The 19,815-nt window shown below is 35.3% G+C and overlaps 1 protein-coding gene across 5 annotated transcripts in view; it reads left to right on the top strand.

Moving 5' to 3' along the window:
* The window catches only part of LOC143257391 (uncharacterized), a 144,034-nt gene that overhangs the window by 65,901 nt on the left and 58,318 nt on the right, over positions 1 to 19,815 (top strand). For all 5 annotated transcript variants that reach the window (XM_076515982.1, XM_076515981.1, XM_076515984.1 and 2 more), the window contains exon 2: positions 4,485 to 4,536. In XM_076515982.1, coding sequence (XP_076372097.1) covers positions 4,513 to 4,536 — 24 coding nt within the window. In that variant the 5' untranslated portion in view covers positions 4,485 to 4,512. The remainder of the gene's footprint in view (positions 1 to 4,484; positions 4,537 to 19,815) is intronic.

Raw genomic sequence — 19,815 nt, 5'->3', positions numbered from 1 at the left:
GAGAATAAATCTTGATATATTCAGGTATTAAAATGCTGGAGGAAAATTGGCTCGAGGACAAACACCGTTTGTGAAAGAGGGAAGAATGTGGCAGCCAGTCAGTTAGAGCACTTGAAAATAAAATTCGTCATTAGAAAGTGTTTTGATTCAACATCAGTTTTTCATTGTATGGAAGCGAAGTGAATCTCTGGAGTTGTGAGTGTTAACAGTTTCACATGCCAATTTACCTTCTCATTGTCATGAGAAGAAGTAGTTGTGAAATTAACTTCCACATAATTTAAATGATTTATGCCAGTAATGCTTCAGGCAGAAGAATTTATTATACATGTATGATAAGTAGATGGTGAGCTACGTTTTCGCAACCTCTTGTTAAGTAAATCTAATTGTGACGGATAATACTTGTTATGTCATAGCTACTGCGCATGGGCACAGTGATCAGCAAAAAGCTGAACACTGTTTATGGTTTGCGTACTTTCTCCAGAGCGTGGAATCTACGATGGTAATATGAACTGAATTTAACCATTGGGAAGGGTATTGGTTAGCGTTTCGTAATATGAATATAAGGATCCTTGGTTAGCGTCCCATTACTCCAAAATCTCACTCCGCTCTTTTTATTATAAAACTGACAATATAACTCCTCTATTTGGTTAGAGCAGCTCAAAAGTTGGTGGTGGATACTATTTATTAGCTTCAATCTTCTGATTTACGAGATTAAATTACCGACAGCTAGAGCATGTAGGCATTATGTAGTTATACGAGAATATCCAAAAAGCAAATTAACAAGTGTTTAGGTCCAAGGTTCGCCAGGGCTGCTGTAAAATGAAAATTTTAATGAGATTTCAGTATAAAAGAAAAATCTAATCTTAGGATTTTTAAATGGAAAACCTCATTTTGTTAATTACTAATCTTTCAACTGCTTTATCAGCGTGTCTCCCACTGAAACACTGATAAGTTTTGGATTTACAACGCTAAAATCTGGGGCTCGATTCCCCCGGTGGGCACAGCAGAAAGCCCGATGTGGCTTTGCTATAAGAAACACACACTTTATCAGCCTTCATTCTAAGTTCACTATCAGTTTAAAAAAAACAACAACAAAAAAAACTCAAATGATAACTATTACTTGACAACTGTTAAAATATACCCATTAGCTTATTACAGCGCGTCCTAGTGGTTAAGCGAGCGGTACGTCTGACAACTTATGACGCTAGAAATCGGATTACGATATCAACGGCGAATTTTGTATAGATAGACTATTGCATAGTTCTGCGTGTAACAACAACAGAATAAATCACAATTTAACAAAACTGAAAACATAATTAAAAACTACAGGTATTATAGCTTATTAATATTGATTTTACAAAAGTGGTATCTATGCTTCAATCATGCTTAAACCTCATACTTTCAACGAACTTTTGATTAACCTCAAGAAAGTGAGGTTAAATAATTTGTCATATAATTAATTATACTGCATAAATAAATATTTTTATTTATCTCGTCTATTTTTAAGCAAAGCCCATTGAGCCATCTACTGTATCCGCCGCGGGGAATCGTACCCCGAATTTTTAGAGTAGAATTACATCTGTCCTATCGGAATGAGAATTACAGTCCCAACTATACTTATTTTGTGCTTAAAACTTTCATGCTATTTCTAAATCGAGTTGCATCAAACTTCCTTATGAGGAACAACAACGCCCGTTTTGCAGTTTAGGCCACTGGTGCGTTGTAAGAATAGCGGTTAAAATTCGTTTATCCATTAGCCAGGAGTATCAAAGAAGTGGTGATGGGTACTGTTAACCAGCTGCTATCACTCGTTAAAAATCAGAGATGGCTTTGTGCAAATAATTTTTCTCTAACTTTATGCAAAATCACAAATACAAAGAAATAAAGTATTAATACATTTACTTGGGGTGAAATTGAAAAGATAATCTATGACGTAGAGGCCTAATGCATTTTTTCATAGGCTTTATCCTCTGCTATGGATTACAGTTTCGCCTACTCAAGGCTTATTAGTCCAGCTTGGGCCAGCAAACCAAAAAGAAAAAAACAATAGGCTTCATATAATGGTAAAGTGTGTATAAAAACAGACTCTAAACTCCATAGAAAGAGACTTTTTGGTAGTTGAGTATAAAGCTATACAATAGACTATCTGTGCTCTGCCCGTCACGGGTATCAAAACCCAGTTTCAAGTGTTGTAAGTTCGTAGATATAGAGCGGTGCCACTGGGGGAGGGGCAGAAAGAAACTGAATATAAAAACGGACTCGAAACCCATAGCAACAAACAAACTGAATATAAAAACGGACTCGGAACCCATAGAAACAAAAAATTGAATATCAAAACGGACTCGTAACCCATAGAAACAAAAAAATTGAATATAAAAAATGGACTCGAAACCCATAGAAACAAACTGAATATAGAAACAGACTCGAAACCATAGAAACCTACAAACTGAATATATAAACGGACTCGAAACCCATAGAAACAAACTGAATATTAAAACAGATTCGAAACCATAAAAACCTACAAACTGAATATATAAGCGGACTCGAAACCATAGAAATAAACTAAATATGAAAACAGACTTGAAACCATAGAAACAGAGTATAAAAACAGACTCGAATCCCAGTGAAACAAACAAACTGACTTGAAACCATAGAAACAAACAAGCTGAATATAAAAATGGACTCGAAACCCATAGAAACAAACAAGCTGAATATAAAAACGGACTCGAAACCATAGAAACAAACAAATTGAATATAAAAACGGACTCGAAACCATAGAAACCGACAAAGCTAAATATAAAAACAGACATGAAACCCAATGAAACTAACAAACTGAATATAAAAATGGACTCGAAATCCAATGAAACAAACAGACTGAATATGAAAACGGACTTAAAACCATAAAAACAAACAAACTGAATATAGAAACGGACTCGAAACCCATAAAAACAAACAAATTGAACATAGAAACAGACTCGAAACCATAGAAACAAACTAAATATGAAAACAGACTCGAAACCATAGAAACAAACAAATTGAATATAAAAACGGACTCGAAACCATAGAAACCGACAAACTGAATATAAAAACGGACTTGAAACCATAGAAACAAATTGAATATAAAAATGGACTCGAAACCCATAGAGACAAACAAACTGGATATAAAAACGGACTCGAAACCGATACAAACAAACAAACTGAATATAAAAACTCTAAATTCCATAGAAACAAACATAGCTTAATACAAAAATGGACTCAAAACCCAGATAGAGAAATAATCTAATGAAGGTTATGATAACAGGAAAACATTTATATCTATATTTTATTATTGTTTCAGCTTTTTTTTTAGATAATTTGCCAGAAAAATAGAAGTCATGATAAACTGTGTTTGTAGTTAAGCACGAAAAAAAAAGTTTCACAACAGACTATTTTTTGCTGTATCCACAACCGGTATCGAAACCAGATTTTTAGCGTTATAAACTTCAGATTTACGATTTAGCCACTGGTTGAAGTGGGGGAGGGGGCATGATGAGCTGCGATCTTTTGGTATTGCAAGTAGGTCATTACTGTAGTGTATGTTAGAGGTGTGTAATCCAATGCATATTTTCTGGTCATCTTTGAATTTTATGCATTTATCATTATACTTAACCCTAGAATTATAGATTTATACTTAACCATAAAATTATAGGTTTACACTTAACCCTAGAATTACGATGAGGCCGTATCATCTAATGTACTTAAAAAAATATCTAAAGACAGAATAACATCAATGGCCAGGTGGTTAGGGCTCTTGACTCCTAATCTGAGGGTCGTGGGTTCTATTTCCCGTCACACTGAACATGCCCTTTCAACCGTGGGAACGTTATAGTGTGTCGGTCAATCTTATTATTCGTTGGTAAAAAGAGTAGCCTGAGAGTTGGAGGTAAGTGGTAACTACCTTCACTCTGGTTTTACGCTATTAAGTTAGGGACGACTAGCGCAGATAGTCCTCGTGTAGCTTTGAAAAATTCAAAAACAAAGCATACAAACAGTTAAACTTACTAATCGCTACTTGGATAACCTATGTATTTCACATAGGAAATGAGAGATGTAGACCAGTAATTTCACTGAAATTTGTGTTACTTTTAAACTCAGTACTGCATTAGGCTAGCACATAAAATGAGGCAATATGTGAACCGCCCTAGCAGTGAATGGTATAAAAATAAATCGATAATATGACCTCATTTGACAGTGAGTAGTGTAAATATAATCGGTAATTTAACTTCATTGGTAGTGAGTGATATAAAACTAAGTCAGTAATTTAACCTAACTGTTAGTGAATGGTATAAAGTAAGTCAGTAATCTGAGGGTTGTAAAATAGCTTCAACGTTTGAAAAATAGTTTTGTTTTTGGTTTACAGTTTTATGAGCTACTGATGACTAGTCAGAGAAGTATTAGATGACGTCTCAGATTTCACACCCTGATTTCTTTGTTTTATGTTGCAGGTTTTGCCCAGTTGCTGCCTTGCTTCTAATGTTCCTGCATAGTCTATCAAAGGTGAGTATCTCCTTCAGTTACCTAGGTCAACTTCATGCCCTCCTTATCTGACAAATCAGGTCAACAGTCAATTACAGCGAGCCGGTGACACGTGGAAGCACAGCAGTGCGTCAAGTTCTTTATATAAACTAACAATCTCTTACACATTCTTGCTTTCATTCAACATTCAAGTAATTGGATAGTTCTAGGAGTGATAGTGATAAAGGTACCATGTGTCGACTACATCGTGGAAAATCGAACCCCGGATTGTAATGTTGTAAGTCCTTAAATTTATCACTGCCCTACCGGGAGATCTACAATAACAACTACTCAAGTTATTTCTTTCAGTCTTGGTAATGGTTCCCTAAATATTTCGTCTATAAATCATGTCATTAAAACAAATGTTTCGATATACATTCCGTTTCTTGATTCATTATCCTAAGAAACGAAAACAAAACAAACATAGTTAAACCTGTAGCATCTCGCCTCTTTCGTGCACTATTCATGCACCAAACGACTACTACGTGGCGTACAAAATTTATGTCTACAGAATTGTTTCATTTCTACTTCAGATTGTTTTTTTGTTATTTTCTAATTTAGCGCAAAGCTACTCGAGGTTTACCTGCGGTAGATTTAGCAGTGTTAAGACTAGAGGGAAGGCAGCTAGTCATCACCACCTACCCCTAACTCTTGGTCTACTCTTTTACCAACGAATACTGGGATTGACCGTCACATTATAATGACCCTACGGCTGAAAGGGCGAGCATTTTTGGTGCGACGGGGATTCGAAAACGCGATCCTCAGATTAGGAGTCTAACGCCTTAACCCACCTGGCCATGCCGGGCCATGTACTTCAGACATAGCAGCTTCTGAGATGCTTTGCCACTGTCGGATGTGCAACTGTGAAAGGGAATATATTTTTGCTCTTAAAATAATTGTTTCTTTTTACATTTTTAACGAATGTATTTTTTTTCTTTCTTTTTGCTATAGGGATTATTTTGGTAATTTTCTCTGGAATGTGTCTTTTTCCCACTTTATATTATTTTCTTCACAAATTTCTCTCGGACATCTGTTCTACTTCAAATGATGTTGTTTTTGAAATTTTTATGACGTGTCTGTTTTAGAAATTTAATCTACATAAAGAACTTCCTGAAACTTGGATAGAACATCATTTTTTAATTTAGAAAAGTAAAAAATCCTGAAATTTGTCATTTAATTTGGGATATTTTGCTTTAAGTTTCTCTACAAAGAAGAGATTTACTTAAGTTGGAGAATTTCTCATAAAACTTTTCATGCGGAACCAGTTACTTCATATAACTATTTTTTTTTCTCTTGAATTTCTCTGAGCTATCGATTTTGATTGGGATATTTGTTTGTTAAATTTTTCTTACACCAAAAGAGTTTTTTCTCCTAAATTTATCTTGGATATCCTTTTACTTTCGAGCGCTTTTAGAGGAATGTTCCCTTACATTTTTCAAGATTATTATCTTTTAATGTAGAATATATTTTTGTAAATTTATTTTGTATGGTATATATTTTTATCGGAGAGAGTTTTTCTCAAATATATGGGACTTTCCTTTTCTTTTTTTTTACTTTAGAAACATTTTCTTAAATTCCTGTAGGATATCCTTTTTCTTTAGAAAATGTCTAATTAAATGACTCAGGGTGTCGTTTTTATTTTATAGTATGTTTTTTCTTGATTGTTTCAGCGATATCCTTTTCATTTAGAGAAGTTCTCCTTAAATTTCTCTCCGATACGATTGATTTTGTTTCTGCCTTAGAGAGTTTTTCTTCAATTTTTGTATCATTTTTTTTTTTACATTAGATAATTATTTCTCACGTATATCTGAGATATCTTTTTTCTTCACAGAATTTCATTTCAAATTTATTTCAGAGTATTTTACTTTAGATAGTTTCTAGTTAATTTTCCTTGGTTATTATTTTACCTTAAAGATTTTTTTGCTAACTTTCAATGAGATATCTTTTTTTATTATTATTATCTAAGAGAATCCTTCCTTCAAATTTCTCTATGATATGTTTTTACTCCAGAGAATTATTTTCTTAAAGTTACTTGGAATATACGTTTTTTTGTAGGTAATCTTTTCCCCCAAGGTTTCTATGGAACATCCTTTCATATTAAAGGGATTTTTTTTTCATAACTTTCTCTTGGATGTATATTTTTACTTTAAATATTGTTTTTTTTTTAATTTATCTGAGACATATTTTTAGACGATTTTTCTTAAATATTTGTGGAATATATTTTTAGTTTATATATATTAGTTTCTCTGGGATACATATATAACACTATGTAACACATATTTTGTTCCTGGATAGTAATGTGTTATTTCTTAATTTCTTATGTTGTAAAAGTGCAGAAAATGGCCATTATTCTCTTCAAACTTTGATTTTGTGACCTAGATAATGAAATTTAGAAATTAACCTAATTTCTATGTAAAAACAGGCAAATTTTCACATTTTCATTTTCATAAGGTGTGAATAAAACAACATATGAATCAAGATTTACATATAAATATATGTATAAATTTAATATAAATATACTAAAGTTATACAAAAATGTTTAGAAGTGAGTAGTTTTTCGAGATTTGCGATTGTAATGTAAATCACTTTCACGTATTAGGCCCCAAATATAGTCTCCCATCATGTTTTCATTATACGCTCCCAGGTCACGAAAGCAAAGTTTGAAGTGAAAAATAGATCTTTTACATTTACTTTAGGCATAAGCAATTTGGAAATAACACTTTTTACCCAGGAACAAGAAACAGTAAAAATTTTGTTACACAGTGTAATCTTCTTTTCTTTCTAAAGTTATTCTTAGATTTTTTTTTCTCATATTTCTCCGAGATATTTCTTTCTCTTGGACGTCTTTAAAATTTTCGACAGTGTATGATCTAATGCTTCACACATGAATAAATTCGTGTTAGTAAAATTAAAATAATTTTAATTCATAATAAATTTATTATGTGGTTACTAAATCACTGGAAGAGTACCATGCAGTTCAGTGAAGCCTGCCCATAGTAATTACATTGTACTTAATATTTCAGTCTTAAATACGTAACTTACTCCAGGTGTGATTGAATCCCTCTAAAATAAATTCTAGTCTTGGTAGAATTTGTTTTGTTTTTGTTACAGAGATTTGGGCATAAGAATGGAAATACTTTAAAATCGTGTTATTTGTTCTAATACTGAACAAAATACAAGTAAAGGGCTGAGCTGCAGGCTTCAGGGTTGAACCCGTTGCCGTAAAAATGCGCCCCTCATTTTGGGATAGTGGGGACGCTGTATCAGTGACCACAGATAGCTCAAGGACTTCTGTAAAACATGGCGTGAAAATGCGTAGTAAAACAATATGGAACCATAACAGGGAAATTAGATTTTAGATAAGCCTAATAAGAAATAAATATACACATTATTTTAGTTTTATTCAACACGTAATTCTGAGGGGGTAACTTGTAAATAAGGAAAAACACACGGAAAACTGTACAAATTTTAAAAACACACGGAAAACTGTACAAATTTTAAAATTTTCGTATATCATACAAAATATTAATTCCATAACAACCTAGTTTATCCTTTGATAATGTTCCGAATATTCTTTAAAAAAAAACCCTTTTGTCAGGGTTTAATTACCTTATTGCCCACCATATCCCAAAAACCTGTTTTATATGTCTCAAATTCATAGCATTTTGAGTAAACATAAATAACAGCATTAACTTCTGTGCCTTACTTGCAGAATCTCTCATTCCCAGCCAGCCCCCTGTTGGCTCAGGGTAAGCTTGAGGGCTTATAGCAATAAAATTCGGATTTGGTCCCCGCGGTGGGCACAGCATGGATGGCCCATTATACAGCCTCAAGCTTAACAAGAAACAACTCTCCCCGTAATTAGATAAAATATATATAGAGTTCCCAATCGTGTGGGTTTATATAGAATAACTGAACAAATGGATCAACTATTGCAGTAGCTTGAAATGTTAAAGAATGATTAACTAGCTGCTAGGGTCAACTGCTCGACGTACGAAAGGATCGCCACTTCGTTATTAACCTCTCGCACACCAGGGAGCGATAAGTTGGGAGAAAGAAAAAAACCATTTGTCTTCCAGTAAGCCACTAATTCGGATCTTGCGCATGCGCAAAATCAACCTCAAATTTCGTTAACCAGTTGTTAGCCTGAGAACCTTTTTGTTTTTAAATTACATAATAACCGCATTTTGGTGGCTCACCTTGTAAAAACTAGACGGGAAATTGTAGCATCAGCCCAAAGAATATTTTTACTTTTCTTACAATTACCTCGAGCAATTGTATTTTCTCTGTAATGTTTTAAGAATTTCGATATAGTGAGCAACACCTTACGTATGACGCGTATATAGAAATTGAATAAATGTTTTGTTTAAATCTCTTAAAATGCAACATTCTTCGTGTCCGTTGTTTACAGAAATCCATTGACATCAAACATGCGTTCACGATGGTTGAATTAACTTTGTTTTTTGTACTACTACGTTGAACTTAAACTTTCTATTTATCTTCATTAAACTAACTTAACAATTTATGGCAGTATATTACACACACACACATATATTCTCAGTATCTTTATCACTTCATTTGACAGTACTCTTACAACAAATTTCTAACTGAACATATGAAACTGTTAGAGCAATTTTTAACTGATCATGACGCTTCATATTAGGAGAGTTCTTAGCCAATCACGATGTTTTGATAGATCATTTCTCACTAAATTAGTCGGATAAGACAGTCCTTTCATGGCCCTCTGATGGTATGATGCTGTGATAAAGTAGTCCTCCAGTAGCATGATGATGCTTTGATAAAGTAATTTTCTGGTGGTATGAGGCTTTAATAAAGTAGTTTTCTACTAGTATGATGCTCTGATAAAGAAATCCTCTGGCGGTATTATATTCTGATAAAGTAGATTTCTGGTGGTGTGATGTTCTGATAAAATAATCCTCTGATGTATGATGCTTTGATAAAGAAGTCCTCTGGCGGTATTATATTCTGATAAAGTAGTTTTATGGTGGTATGATGCTCTGATAAAGTAGTTCTCTGGTGTTATGATACTCTGATAAAATAATCCTTTGGTTTATGATGCTTTGATAAAGTAGTTCTCTGGTGGTATAATGCTGTGATAAAACGGCTTCTAATGATAAATGTATTGGATTGCAGGCTGTGACACTAAATGACGAAGAAACATGGATGTTAATTTTATCTATCTAGCTAAACAAAATCACGTTTTCGTTGGGTTTTTTTTGCCATAAAACAAAATGAAGGTGTTTATGTAAATATAAATAAGACGTAAACAGAACCTTCGTTGTTTTTAAGAATCTAGTGTATACAGTTTGAAGTTAGCTTCAAAATTTCGCATCCTGTCCACAACATCATGTGGCTTGCTAGTTTTGTCATTGTGTTTCACTCTTGGGTTCAGCGCATGCTGTGCTTGTGGTTCCGGTCAGTATAGTTCTAAAATAGCTTTATCATCAATAACCAATATACGACTCAAGGTAACTATTGTAACAAGTTAACATGAAGACACGGATGACGTGTTAAAACATGTTATAGCTTATTATTCTAGACCAGTGGTTTCCAACCTTTTTTAGGTAACTATTGTAACAAGTTAACATGAAGACACGGATGACGTGTTAAAACATGTTATAGCTTATTATTCTAGACCAGTGGTTCCCAACCTTTTTTATGCTCCGCACCCCTAAAAAAATTTAAAATGTTCTCGCACCCCTCACAGTAATTATTTATTTAAGAATAAAGGTGAAGGAGGCCAAAACAAATGTTATCTCGCATCCCCTGGAACGCTATCTCGCACTCCTGGTTGGGAACCACTGTTCTAGACATTCTCAAAATATACTATATATTATTGTTTTAAATATTGTTAAACCATTCAATACATTAATGTTTTAAATATAGTTAATCTATCCTATACATTATTTTTTAAATATTTTTAATCTGTGCTATACATTATTGTTTTAAATATTTTTAAACTGTGCTATATATTTGAATATTTGTTTTCTCTCTTAAGCCTTTCCCTGAGATCATTTACTGTTTCTGTGATGACTGTTTATGTCGTCCTCCGGTGGGACAGCGATTAATTTCGGACTTACAACACCAAAATCCAGGTTTCGATTCCTCGTGGTGAACACAACAGATAGCCTTTTGCGGCTTTGTTCTAAAACAAACACATTGTTATTCGGCTTATTTCGTTATTTTGAAAATATAGATCCATAGCTTAGACGTTTTATCAGACACTTCAGCTTAATGAAACGCTTACTCTCACCCCGTAGTGGGCACGGCACTGATTGCCCATTGTGAAGTTCTGGGCTTAACTACAAAGAAACAAACAAATCCATCTGTTAGTCGATATGAATGACTCTTTATATATCATTTATATATGTATATATATTTATGTTCATACATATGTATGTGTCTATATAATTTTTTAGAACCATTTGACTCAATGTCACTTGAAAATCAGTGTATACACTTATCATTTTAATAACGTTGTGTGTGTGTGTTACGATCAAAAAGGAATGTTTAGAAAGTTTCTGTCCTCACAAGTTAAGGCTTTAAGCGAAGAAACAAGAAAAGTCTGAGGTGGGACCCCCTGCGGATTTGGGGCATGTTGAACATCGTTTTGTTGAGTATTTTATTTCGTGGTATGCTTTAGTATGTGTCTGTGTTGCGGTCTGGGTCTGTAAGGTAGACCTCAACAAGCTGTCCTCTATCCCCTTTCATTTATCAGTTCTTCCCTTCATTACGAAAGTGAGTGTAGGAAAAATGAGTGAGACTCCCCCCCCCCAGTGTTCCATGGGCTTTATAAGCAGCTTGGTTTTATTTTCATTGTTAATTTTCATTTTCGTACCTATTTCTTTTATCTCAAGCCAAGTTCTAAGTCAGTAGGCCTAGCATTTGTGATAAAAAAGACAATTTGTCTCTCATTCTCCAATCCAACTGGCAATTCATAGAACTATACGAAAGGCCTCTTGGGCACATTTGACTTCTGGGAATCGAGAGATAAATCTTAAATACTATCTTTACCCACTTCTAATTCTAAATCCGAAGCATAATATTTAAGACGTAACCTGATCCTTATTATAACTCTTAAGCCTGTTAGTTTCAAATCATTTTCCAACTTTCGACGTTTAAACAACAACCACCTGGTAAAATATGCCTGCACAAAAACAGAAGGTTTTTAAATATACTTAATCATGTCATATTTAGTGAGGTTTGCGAACACATGAAAAAAATTGACACGTGTGATTGTTCAAAGTTACAGGCATTTTAATAAACCGCTTGAAAATCACCCAGGACATGGGTGGGAATAATTCACTTTTTATCTGAGTTTAGAAAAACGATCGTTGAGTTTCCAACGTACTCTTCACCTAAGTTACTGGAAATGCTGCATTTCTTCTGTTTACATGAGATGAGTGTATTTCACTTGTCAAGGTGCTGGACTGTAGATCTGAGGGTCCATGGTTTGTGTCCTGTTGCCTCAACAAAAAAATTAGATAAATTGGGCCCGACATTTTTAGGCAGTGGTTGTGTTATAATAGTGAGAGTTAAAACCCATTATTTTATTAAATTAACTCAAGATATAGCGATGGGTAGGTGCTATTGCATATTCACATTTTCTCTCCAGTACATTAGCTCAGTATTAGGGACAGGTGTGGAGATAACCTTGGTGTAATTTTACGTCGAAAGGCTTAATACGAAGAAACAAATCCATCCATGCGAGGAGTGCAACAGATACAGCTTATTGTGCAACTTTACACTCAAAGAAAACAATTTTAGGATTCTTTAAATTTCAAAGAAAATAAATTATGATATTTGTTTTTGGAATTTTGCGTAAGGCTACACGAGTGTTATCTGTGTTAGACGTTCCTAGTTTAAAAGTGATAGACCAGAGGGAAGGCAACTAGACAGCACTACCCAACGCCAACTTTGGATCTACTCTTTTACCAATGAAAGTGGAATCGATCATCACATAATAACGCCCACACGGGCGAAAGGGCGAACATGTTCGGTAAGAGGATTCAAATTCGCGACCCATGGGTTGCGAGTCCAGCGCTATAGCCATCAGGCCATGCCAGGCCGTAAGAAATAATGAAAATGGAAGATTAATGTTATTGCATCTTTAAAACAGTTTTTATAGTAAGCTGCAGATGTCTAATCAGTTTTACCCAATCCTCGATAAGGAGAATTACGGAAGGAGAAAGTATTGAACATGGGCTAAGCTGACAATGAAAACACTTATCAATTATTTCAAGGAACTAGATACCAAACACTTTTATACTCGCATCGTTTTTGGTTCTGTTACATTCTTGGCGTGGTATTTGGTTATGATATTGATCGCGAGGCCTAAGTGAGGTCATAGCCATAAGCTGATAACTCGAATGTGTGAATGAATGTCGTAGGTCAAAACTTTGTGTTTAATCTCTTTTGATGTATTAACTGCCAACCTCTCAGCAGCCACGTCTCAGGTCAAGAACCATTAGGGCGATGGGGAATTAACCTCAACGGACAGAAAAAGAAACTTGTCTCTGGAAAATATTTTATTCAACGTTTCTAAATATATATAAGAGACAAAATAAAAGAAAAGCTTATTACATTCGCATTTGTGATACTGAGCCATACAGCGACCCCTATAATCCATCCTTCTCCAGGAATTACGTTTTCTTATAGGTCTTCTGACTAGATTCACAAGTATACAACACATTATTCTGAGAAAATACTTGATTAAACTAGTAAAACAGGATCCACGAAATACATTATTTGTGGAATCATTAGCAGGAGAACGTCTAAAACTTTATAGGTACTTAGTTGGTTCCTGGAGGAGGTAGGGGCGACAGGAAGGGGTCAGTAAACCATCGACTAAATTTCATGAAAAAAGAAGAGAGAACGTTAACTACTTCGTCCCAAGCACCATGCTGTGTGTTCCTCAAACAAAAAATGTGTTTGGCAGAGTCAATACATCTAATGCAATTCGGATACTCTAGAAATGGAATAGTTCAGGTCAAAAGGTTTGGTTTGATTTGAATTTCGCGCAGAGCTACACGAGGGCCATCTGCTTTAGCCGTCATTAATTTAGCAACTAAAGACTAAATGGCAGCAGATACTCATCACCACCAACTCTGAAAGGGTAAAAGATCATTGGTGCGGAATTTTTACTTATAAGTTGAAATACATATTTTGGTGATTTGATTGAGTGTATCCTGGAAATTGAACTTACACTTACTCGCTTATTACGTTTTTTTAACTTGAAATTAACGGATTTCAGGAATATAGAATAATAAAGTTTTGAAACGTGTTGTTTACTTATATCGTAGGTGGGTTGATGGTCATCCACTGAATGTTAAATATGACAAAGACATACACGGAATTATGTTTATTCTAAAGTTCTGTTGAGTTGTTTGTAGTATTTTGTATATTATTTTTTATGAAATATATGTACAATAGTACAATTGGCACTTATTGGGGTCGTCTTTATTGCACAGGAAGGTTACATAGCTACACAGCATCAAAAGCAAGAAACAGCTATAAGGGGTCGACTGTTTATTGCAGGGGAAGGTTTGCATAACTACATATACACAGAATCAAATGCAAAAAACTAGCTACAAAGGGTTGATTGTTCATCGCAGATCAAAGTTCTATAGCTATACAGTATCTTCATTGTAATAAGCTTCAAAAATGCTGTACTTTAAATTTATTTGTTTTTAAGTTAAGCACAGAGCTATACCCGGTTTCTAGCAATATAAGTCCGCAGATACACCGCTGTTTCACTGTAAAGATAGAGACTTTCTTTACATAATATCAGCAGAGCTTTTAATACGCCAGTGATGTCATACCACTAATCAGTTCTTATAGCATTAAACAACTGAATTAAGAAACCGTTTTTTCTGGCCACAATACATTAAGTTTTTGTCCTAAGTTATCTCATTAGGCCAACGATTAGAGTTTTGTTACAATCCTAGTTAAAAGAGCAATATTTAGGTTGATTCTAGCTAACAGGCCCTGGCATGGCCACGTGGTTAAGGCACTCTACTCGTAATCTGAAGGTCGCGGGCTCGGATCCCCGTCGCACCAAACATGCTCGCCCTTTCAGCCGTGGGGGCGTTATAATGTGACGGTCCTACTATTCCTTGGTAAGAGAGTAGCCCAAAAGTTGGCGGTAGGTGGCGATGACTAGCTGCCTTCTCTCTAGTCTTACACTACTAAGTTAGGGATGGCTAGCGCAGATAGCCCTCGTGTAGCTTTGCGCGAAATTCAAAACAAACCAAACCAGTCTAGCTAGCAAATCAATAACTAAGTTAAATATTAGTTATTGTATCAATAATTCAGTTGATCTAAGTTGATAGAATAATAATTACATTTTTCCTAGTTAGTATAAAAAAATTAATTTATCCCTAGTTAATAGGTACCAGACTTATAAATGGGCTTTTATAATGGTCCATATTGATAAATCAATAATTGAATTTCTTTTCTAGACTATTTGAATACAAGCATAAATACTAGTTTGCTACGAACTAGTATGTTTGAACTAAGAGTAATTCTGTTAAAGATGGAATTACATCTTTGTTGTAATTACACGCATTTTCAACTAGATCAGTTACTTTACGTTACTCTTAGCCTAAAAGTCTCGACATCAAATATAAAATTATCATCGATAAATATGTTTAAAAATCGCAGAAAATGACAGGTTACATTTTAAAACGTTTAGCACGTGCCAACCGTACTTGCTTGCTTGTCATATTAAACTTGTTGAGACACGGCTTTCATTCGCTGTCGTTTACTTTCCGAATGAATAACGTAATAAGTATACAAAAGGATGAAGGTCAAAGTTCATACTTGGTTGTCAACTAAAAGAGGAGAAAGAAAACAAAGATAATTATATATACAAAAAGAGCAAGCACTTGACTTTCATTGGATATCAGTCGCAAAGATTCTCCAAATCCATTAACTTTTCATATTGTTTTTCGTTATTTCTTCAGCAGTTGTAAGTGATAAAATGGCCGTTTTGACATGACAAAAAGTCAGACTCATACTATACTTGGTAAAGGAGGGTATAAGTTAATTTTGTTTTTTTTCCCTTCGCTAATAACTCTTTTCAGATATTAATTATTCTGTATTTACGGATGTTTTTGGTGTTGTTGTTTTTGGCCCGGCATAGGCCAGGTGGTTAAGGCAATCCAAAGGTCGCGGTTTCGAATCCCCGTCACACCAAACAAGCTCACACTTTCAGCCGTGGGAGCGTTATAATGTACATCGATAAAATCAGGAGTTCGATTCCTCTCGGTGGACTCAGCGGATAGCCCGATTTGGCTTTGCTATATGAAAACACACACGTGTTATAATGTGGCGACCAATCCAACTATTCGTTGGTTAAAAGAGTAGCTTAAGAGTTAGCGGTGAGTGGCGATGACTAGCTGCTTTCCTCCTAGTCTTACACTGCTAAGCTAGAGACGGCTAGCGTAGATAGTTTTCGTGTAGCTTTGCGCAAAATTAAAAATAAACAAGCAAACGTATGATTTTCCTTAAACAATTCTAAGCACATATACAAGTGTTGTTTTCAAAATTTTTAAAATTTCTCTCTAAGACTCATCTGATGACAAATTTGATAATTCCCGTTTTAGATGGCAAATCACATCAAGAGAATATACTTAATATTCGGGGAGAGGGTTTGCTCTGTGATGGAGCTCTAGATTTCGGAGAGCCGAGTTCAAATGTGTACAATATAAGTTTAAGTTGTCGATGCATAATAAGAATGGCAGTCAGCACTTTAGCGTGGATGGTGGGCGGTAGGAAGGTGCCTTATCTCTGGTCAGAGGTAAAAAATTACAGAAGCTGGCAGATGCCTCCAGTGACACAGTGGTGTATCTGCGAACTTGTACTGCTAGAAACCTGGTTTCGATACCCGTGGTGGGAAGAGCACAGATAACCCTTTGTGTAGCTTTGCGTTTAATAACGAACAACGCTGTCAGATAGTATAGTTTTGCCATTGATACAAATGTAAACATTCCTTTAAGTCATAACTTTAATGGAGTTTTATGTATGTGACTCCAGTATTTCCAACTAGAAGAACAAACTCATTGTTAAGTATCTAAGCGATATAATATTAAAACTTCGTATGCTGAGAATTATTTGTTAGCGTGATAAACTGTCTGTCGTGGATCCTGTCCGGAACTGTAAAACAAACAAATGAAATAAAATTATGATGGCGCACAGTCTTTTCAAATAATACTTTTATTGCTTACTTTGCCCAACGTTACGTCACGAAGTGAGATCATACTTTGGGCGTCAGAAAACCGGTTGTAAGCTCCTACACTTGTCCCATTATCTGCTATTTCTGTCTTTATTACAAAGCTAGACACAGCTAGATGTGAACATCCGTTCCTGGTCTTTAATTTTTAACTGGCAGAATAGAGAGAAGGGCAACTAGTAAAGAACACTCACCACCACATCTTGGACTAATCTTGTCTCATCGAACAATTAATTGGTTTGGTTTGTTTTGAATTTCGCGCAAGGTTTCACGAGGGCTATCTGCGCTAGTCGTCCCTAATTTAGCAGTGTAAGACTAGAGGGAAGGCAGCTAGTTATCATTACCCACCGCCAACTCTTGGGTTACTCTTTTACTAACGAATAGTGGGATTGAACGACATACCCATTGAACTTTTATTAGCCCTAAAAGAAGTGTGAATCCAGGAAGTGACAAAACTACTGAACACTATTTATGACACGGGTGAAATACCGTAAGACTTTAAAAAATCAGTCTTTATTGCATTGCCGAAAAAGCCCGGAACAACTGACTGTGAACAGCACAGGATAATTAGTCTAATGAGTCATCTTACCAAGGTTCTTTTAAGAGTGCTCATGTCTGGAATGAGGAATAAGATAAGACCAGAGATTTCTGATGCTCATTTTGGATTTATAGCCGATAAAAGCACTAGAAATGCAATTTTTGCTCTAAACATGCTCATGGAAAGATCACTGGAAGTACAAAAGGATTTATATCTATGTTTTATCGATTATTCTAAAGCCTTTGACAAAGTGAGACATGGTGACCTATTCGACATGTTGTCAGACCTGAACATCAATGCTAAAAGATCTAAGAATCCTTAGAAACCTTTACTGGCAGCAAATGGCAGCTATCAAAATTGAAAATGAATTGAGTGAATATAGACCAATTGAAAGCGGGGTGTGGCAGGGATGTGTATTTTCACCAGATCTTTTTAACTTATACAGCGAAATAATCCTACGAAACATCAATGAACATCATGGAGTCAAAGTAGGCGGATGCAATATCAACAACTTGCGCTACGCTGATGACGCAGTCCTTATTGCGAACTCCAAACGAAATCTACAGACTCTCCTCACAACAACAGTAGACGAGAGTGAAGAAAAAGGATTGCAGTTAAACGCAAAGAAAACAGAGTGCATGGTTATCTCAAAACAATCAATTACACCCACATGTAGCTTATATAACCGGCAAGGACGTGAGAATAAAACAAGTCGAAAGCTTCAAATATCTTGGATATACTATAACATCAAATGCAAAGAGTGACACAGAAATAAAGAAAAAAATGCAATGTCCAAGGATACTTTCTATAAAATGAAGTCCATATTCACAAACAGGAACATAACAAATGTCACTAAAATTAACACCTTGAAATCATATGTATGGTCTGTTCTCTTATATGGCTGTGAGAGCTGGACACTGAACAAAGATACAGAGAAGAGAGTAAAGCTGCTGAAATGTGGTTCCTTAGAAGGATGCTAAAAATATCATGGACTGAAAGAAAAACAAATGTGGAAGTCATGGAACTGGCAGGATACAAAAGGTCCCTCATGAAAACTATAAGAAAGAGACAAATGGAATTTCTAGGACACATCTGTAGGAAGAATGGGATAGAGAAACAGATGCTATGTGAAAAAATAGAAGGGAGGAAAAGCAGAGGGTGTCAAAGCACTAAATATATCGACAGCCTCAATAACTATGTCACCAAGAACTCAATGAGCAACATTGAGTTGATAAGAAGGATAGACAACAGAGAAGTCTGGCATGCCATGGTCGTCGATGTCTGCCGCAGATTTGACACATGAAGAAGAAGAAGAAGTGGGATTGAGCACAACATTATAACGCTCCCACGACTGAAAGGGCCAACATGTTTGATGTTATGGCGATTCGAACCTGGGACCCTCGGATTACGAGTCGAGTGCCTTAACCGTCTGGCCATGCCGGGGTCTGACCAATGGATCTTGATCGTTCCTATTACACTGCAGCCGCAGCTCAAAAATAAGTATCGCGTTTCTGAGGCAACAAGACGCGGATTTACAGTCCGATCATGCTGATCACTAGGCCACGCCTGATCCATTTTACTTCATTAACAAACGTATCCCACTATTGTTGTTTTCCTGTTGTACTTTCATACAATGAGTGGGGTACAATAACTTAGGACTATTTAATGTTTGTTTTCAATATTTAAGAAAAAGAGGTTAGTTCAGTTATAACATAATTTTTTGTTATCTGCAAGGTGGCGCTGTAGTTGATACCCATCTATCTGACTAATTTTTTTTACACCAATACGTACCGTCAACTCTTTAAACTACTTTTTTACCAACGAAGAGTGGGATAGACCGTCACATTTTAACGGACCCACATTGTACTGAAAGAGCGAGTGTGTATGTTAGGACCTGAGACCCACAGATTACGAGTCGAGCGCCCTAAACACCTGACCATGCATTTGTCTTAAGATTTTAAGAAAACTTATTCTATTCTATAACAATGAGAACAAAAATATGGTCCCCCGCTGGTACAGCGGTAAGTCTACGGACTTACAACGCTAAAATCAGAGGTTCGATTCCCCTCGGTGGACTCACTAGATAGCTCGTTGTAGCTTTGTTATAAGCAAACACACACACACAAAATCTGTTAAATGCACGGTCTAGTGGCTTACAATTCTTTTGTTGTTTGCTGATTAGTCAGTATCCAGCTTAGCGATGAGAGTGTGTTGTTGATTGGTCAATTTCTGTCTTAGTGTGAATGATCAATGAGAGGGTATTGCTGATTGGCCGCCTTCTTTCTGGTCATAATAAAGACGACAGGGATGGTCTTTATAGCTTTACCAATGAATGCAAGTAAGAGTTTATAATATCACTCACAAAGTTTTATCCACACAAGAAAACATGTAAAAAGATGCTATAGTATCACTGAAATATTAATGTAGAGTTCAAACACGTTTTTTTAAATTAATTGATTTCAGTAAGACG

The sequence above is a fragment of the Tachypleus tridentatus genome, chromosome 7, assembly GCF_004210375.1.
Source record: "Tachypleus tridentatus isolate NWPU-2018 chromosome 7, ASM421037v1, whole genome shotgun sequence".
Classification (NCBI taxonomy): Eukaryota; Metazoa; Arthropoda; class Merostomata; order Xiphosura; family Limulidae; genus Tachypleus; species Tachypleus tridentatus.
Note: the sequence above shows the minus strand (reverse complement) of the source record. Positions and strands in the feature narration are given on the sequence as shown.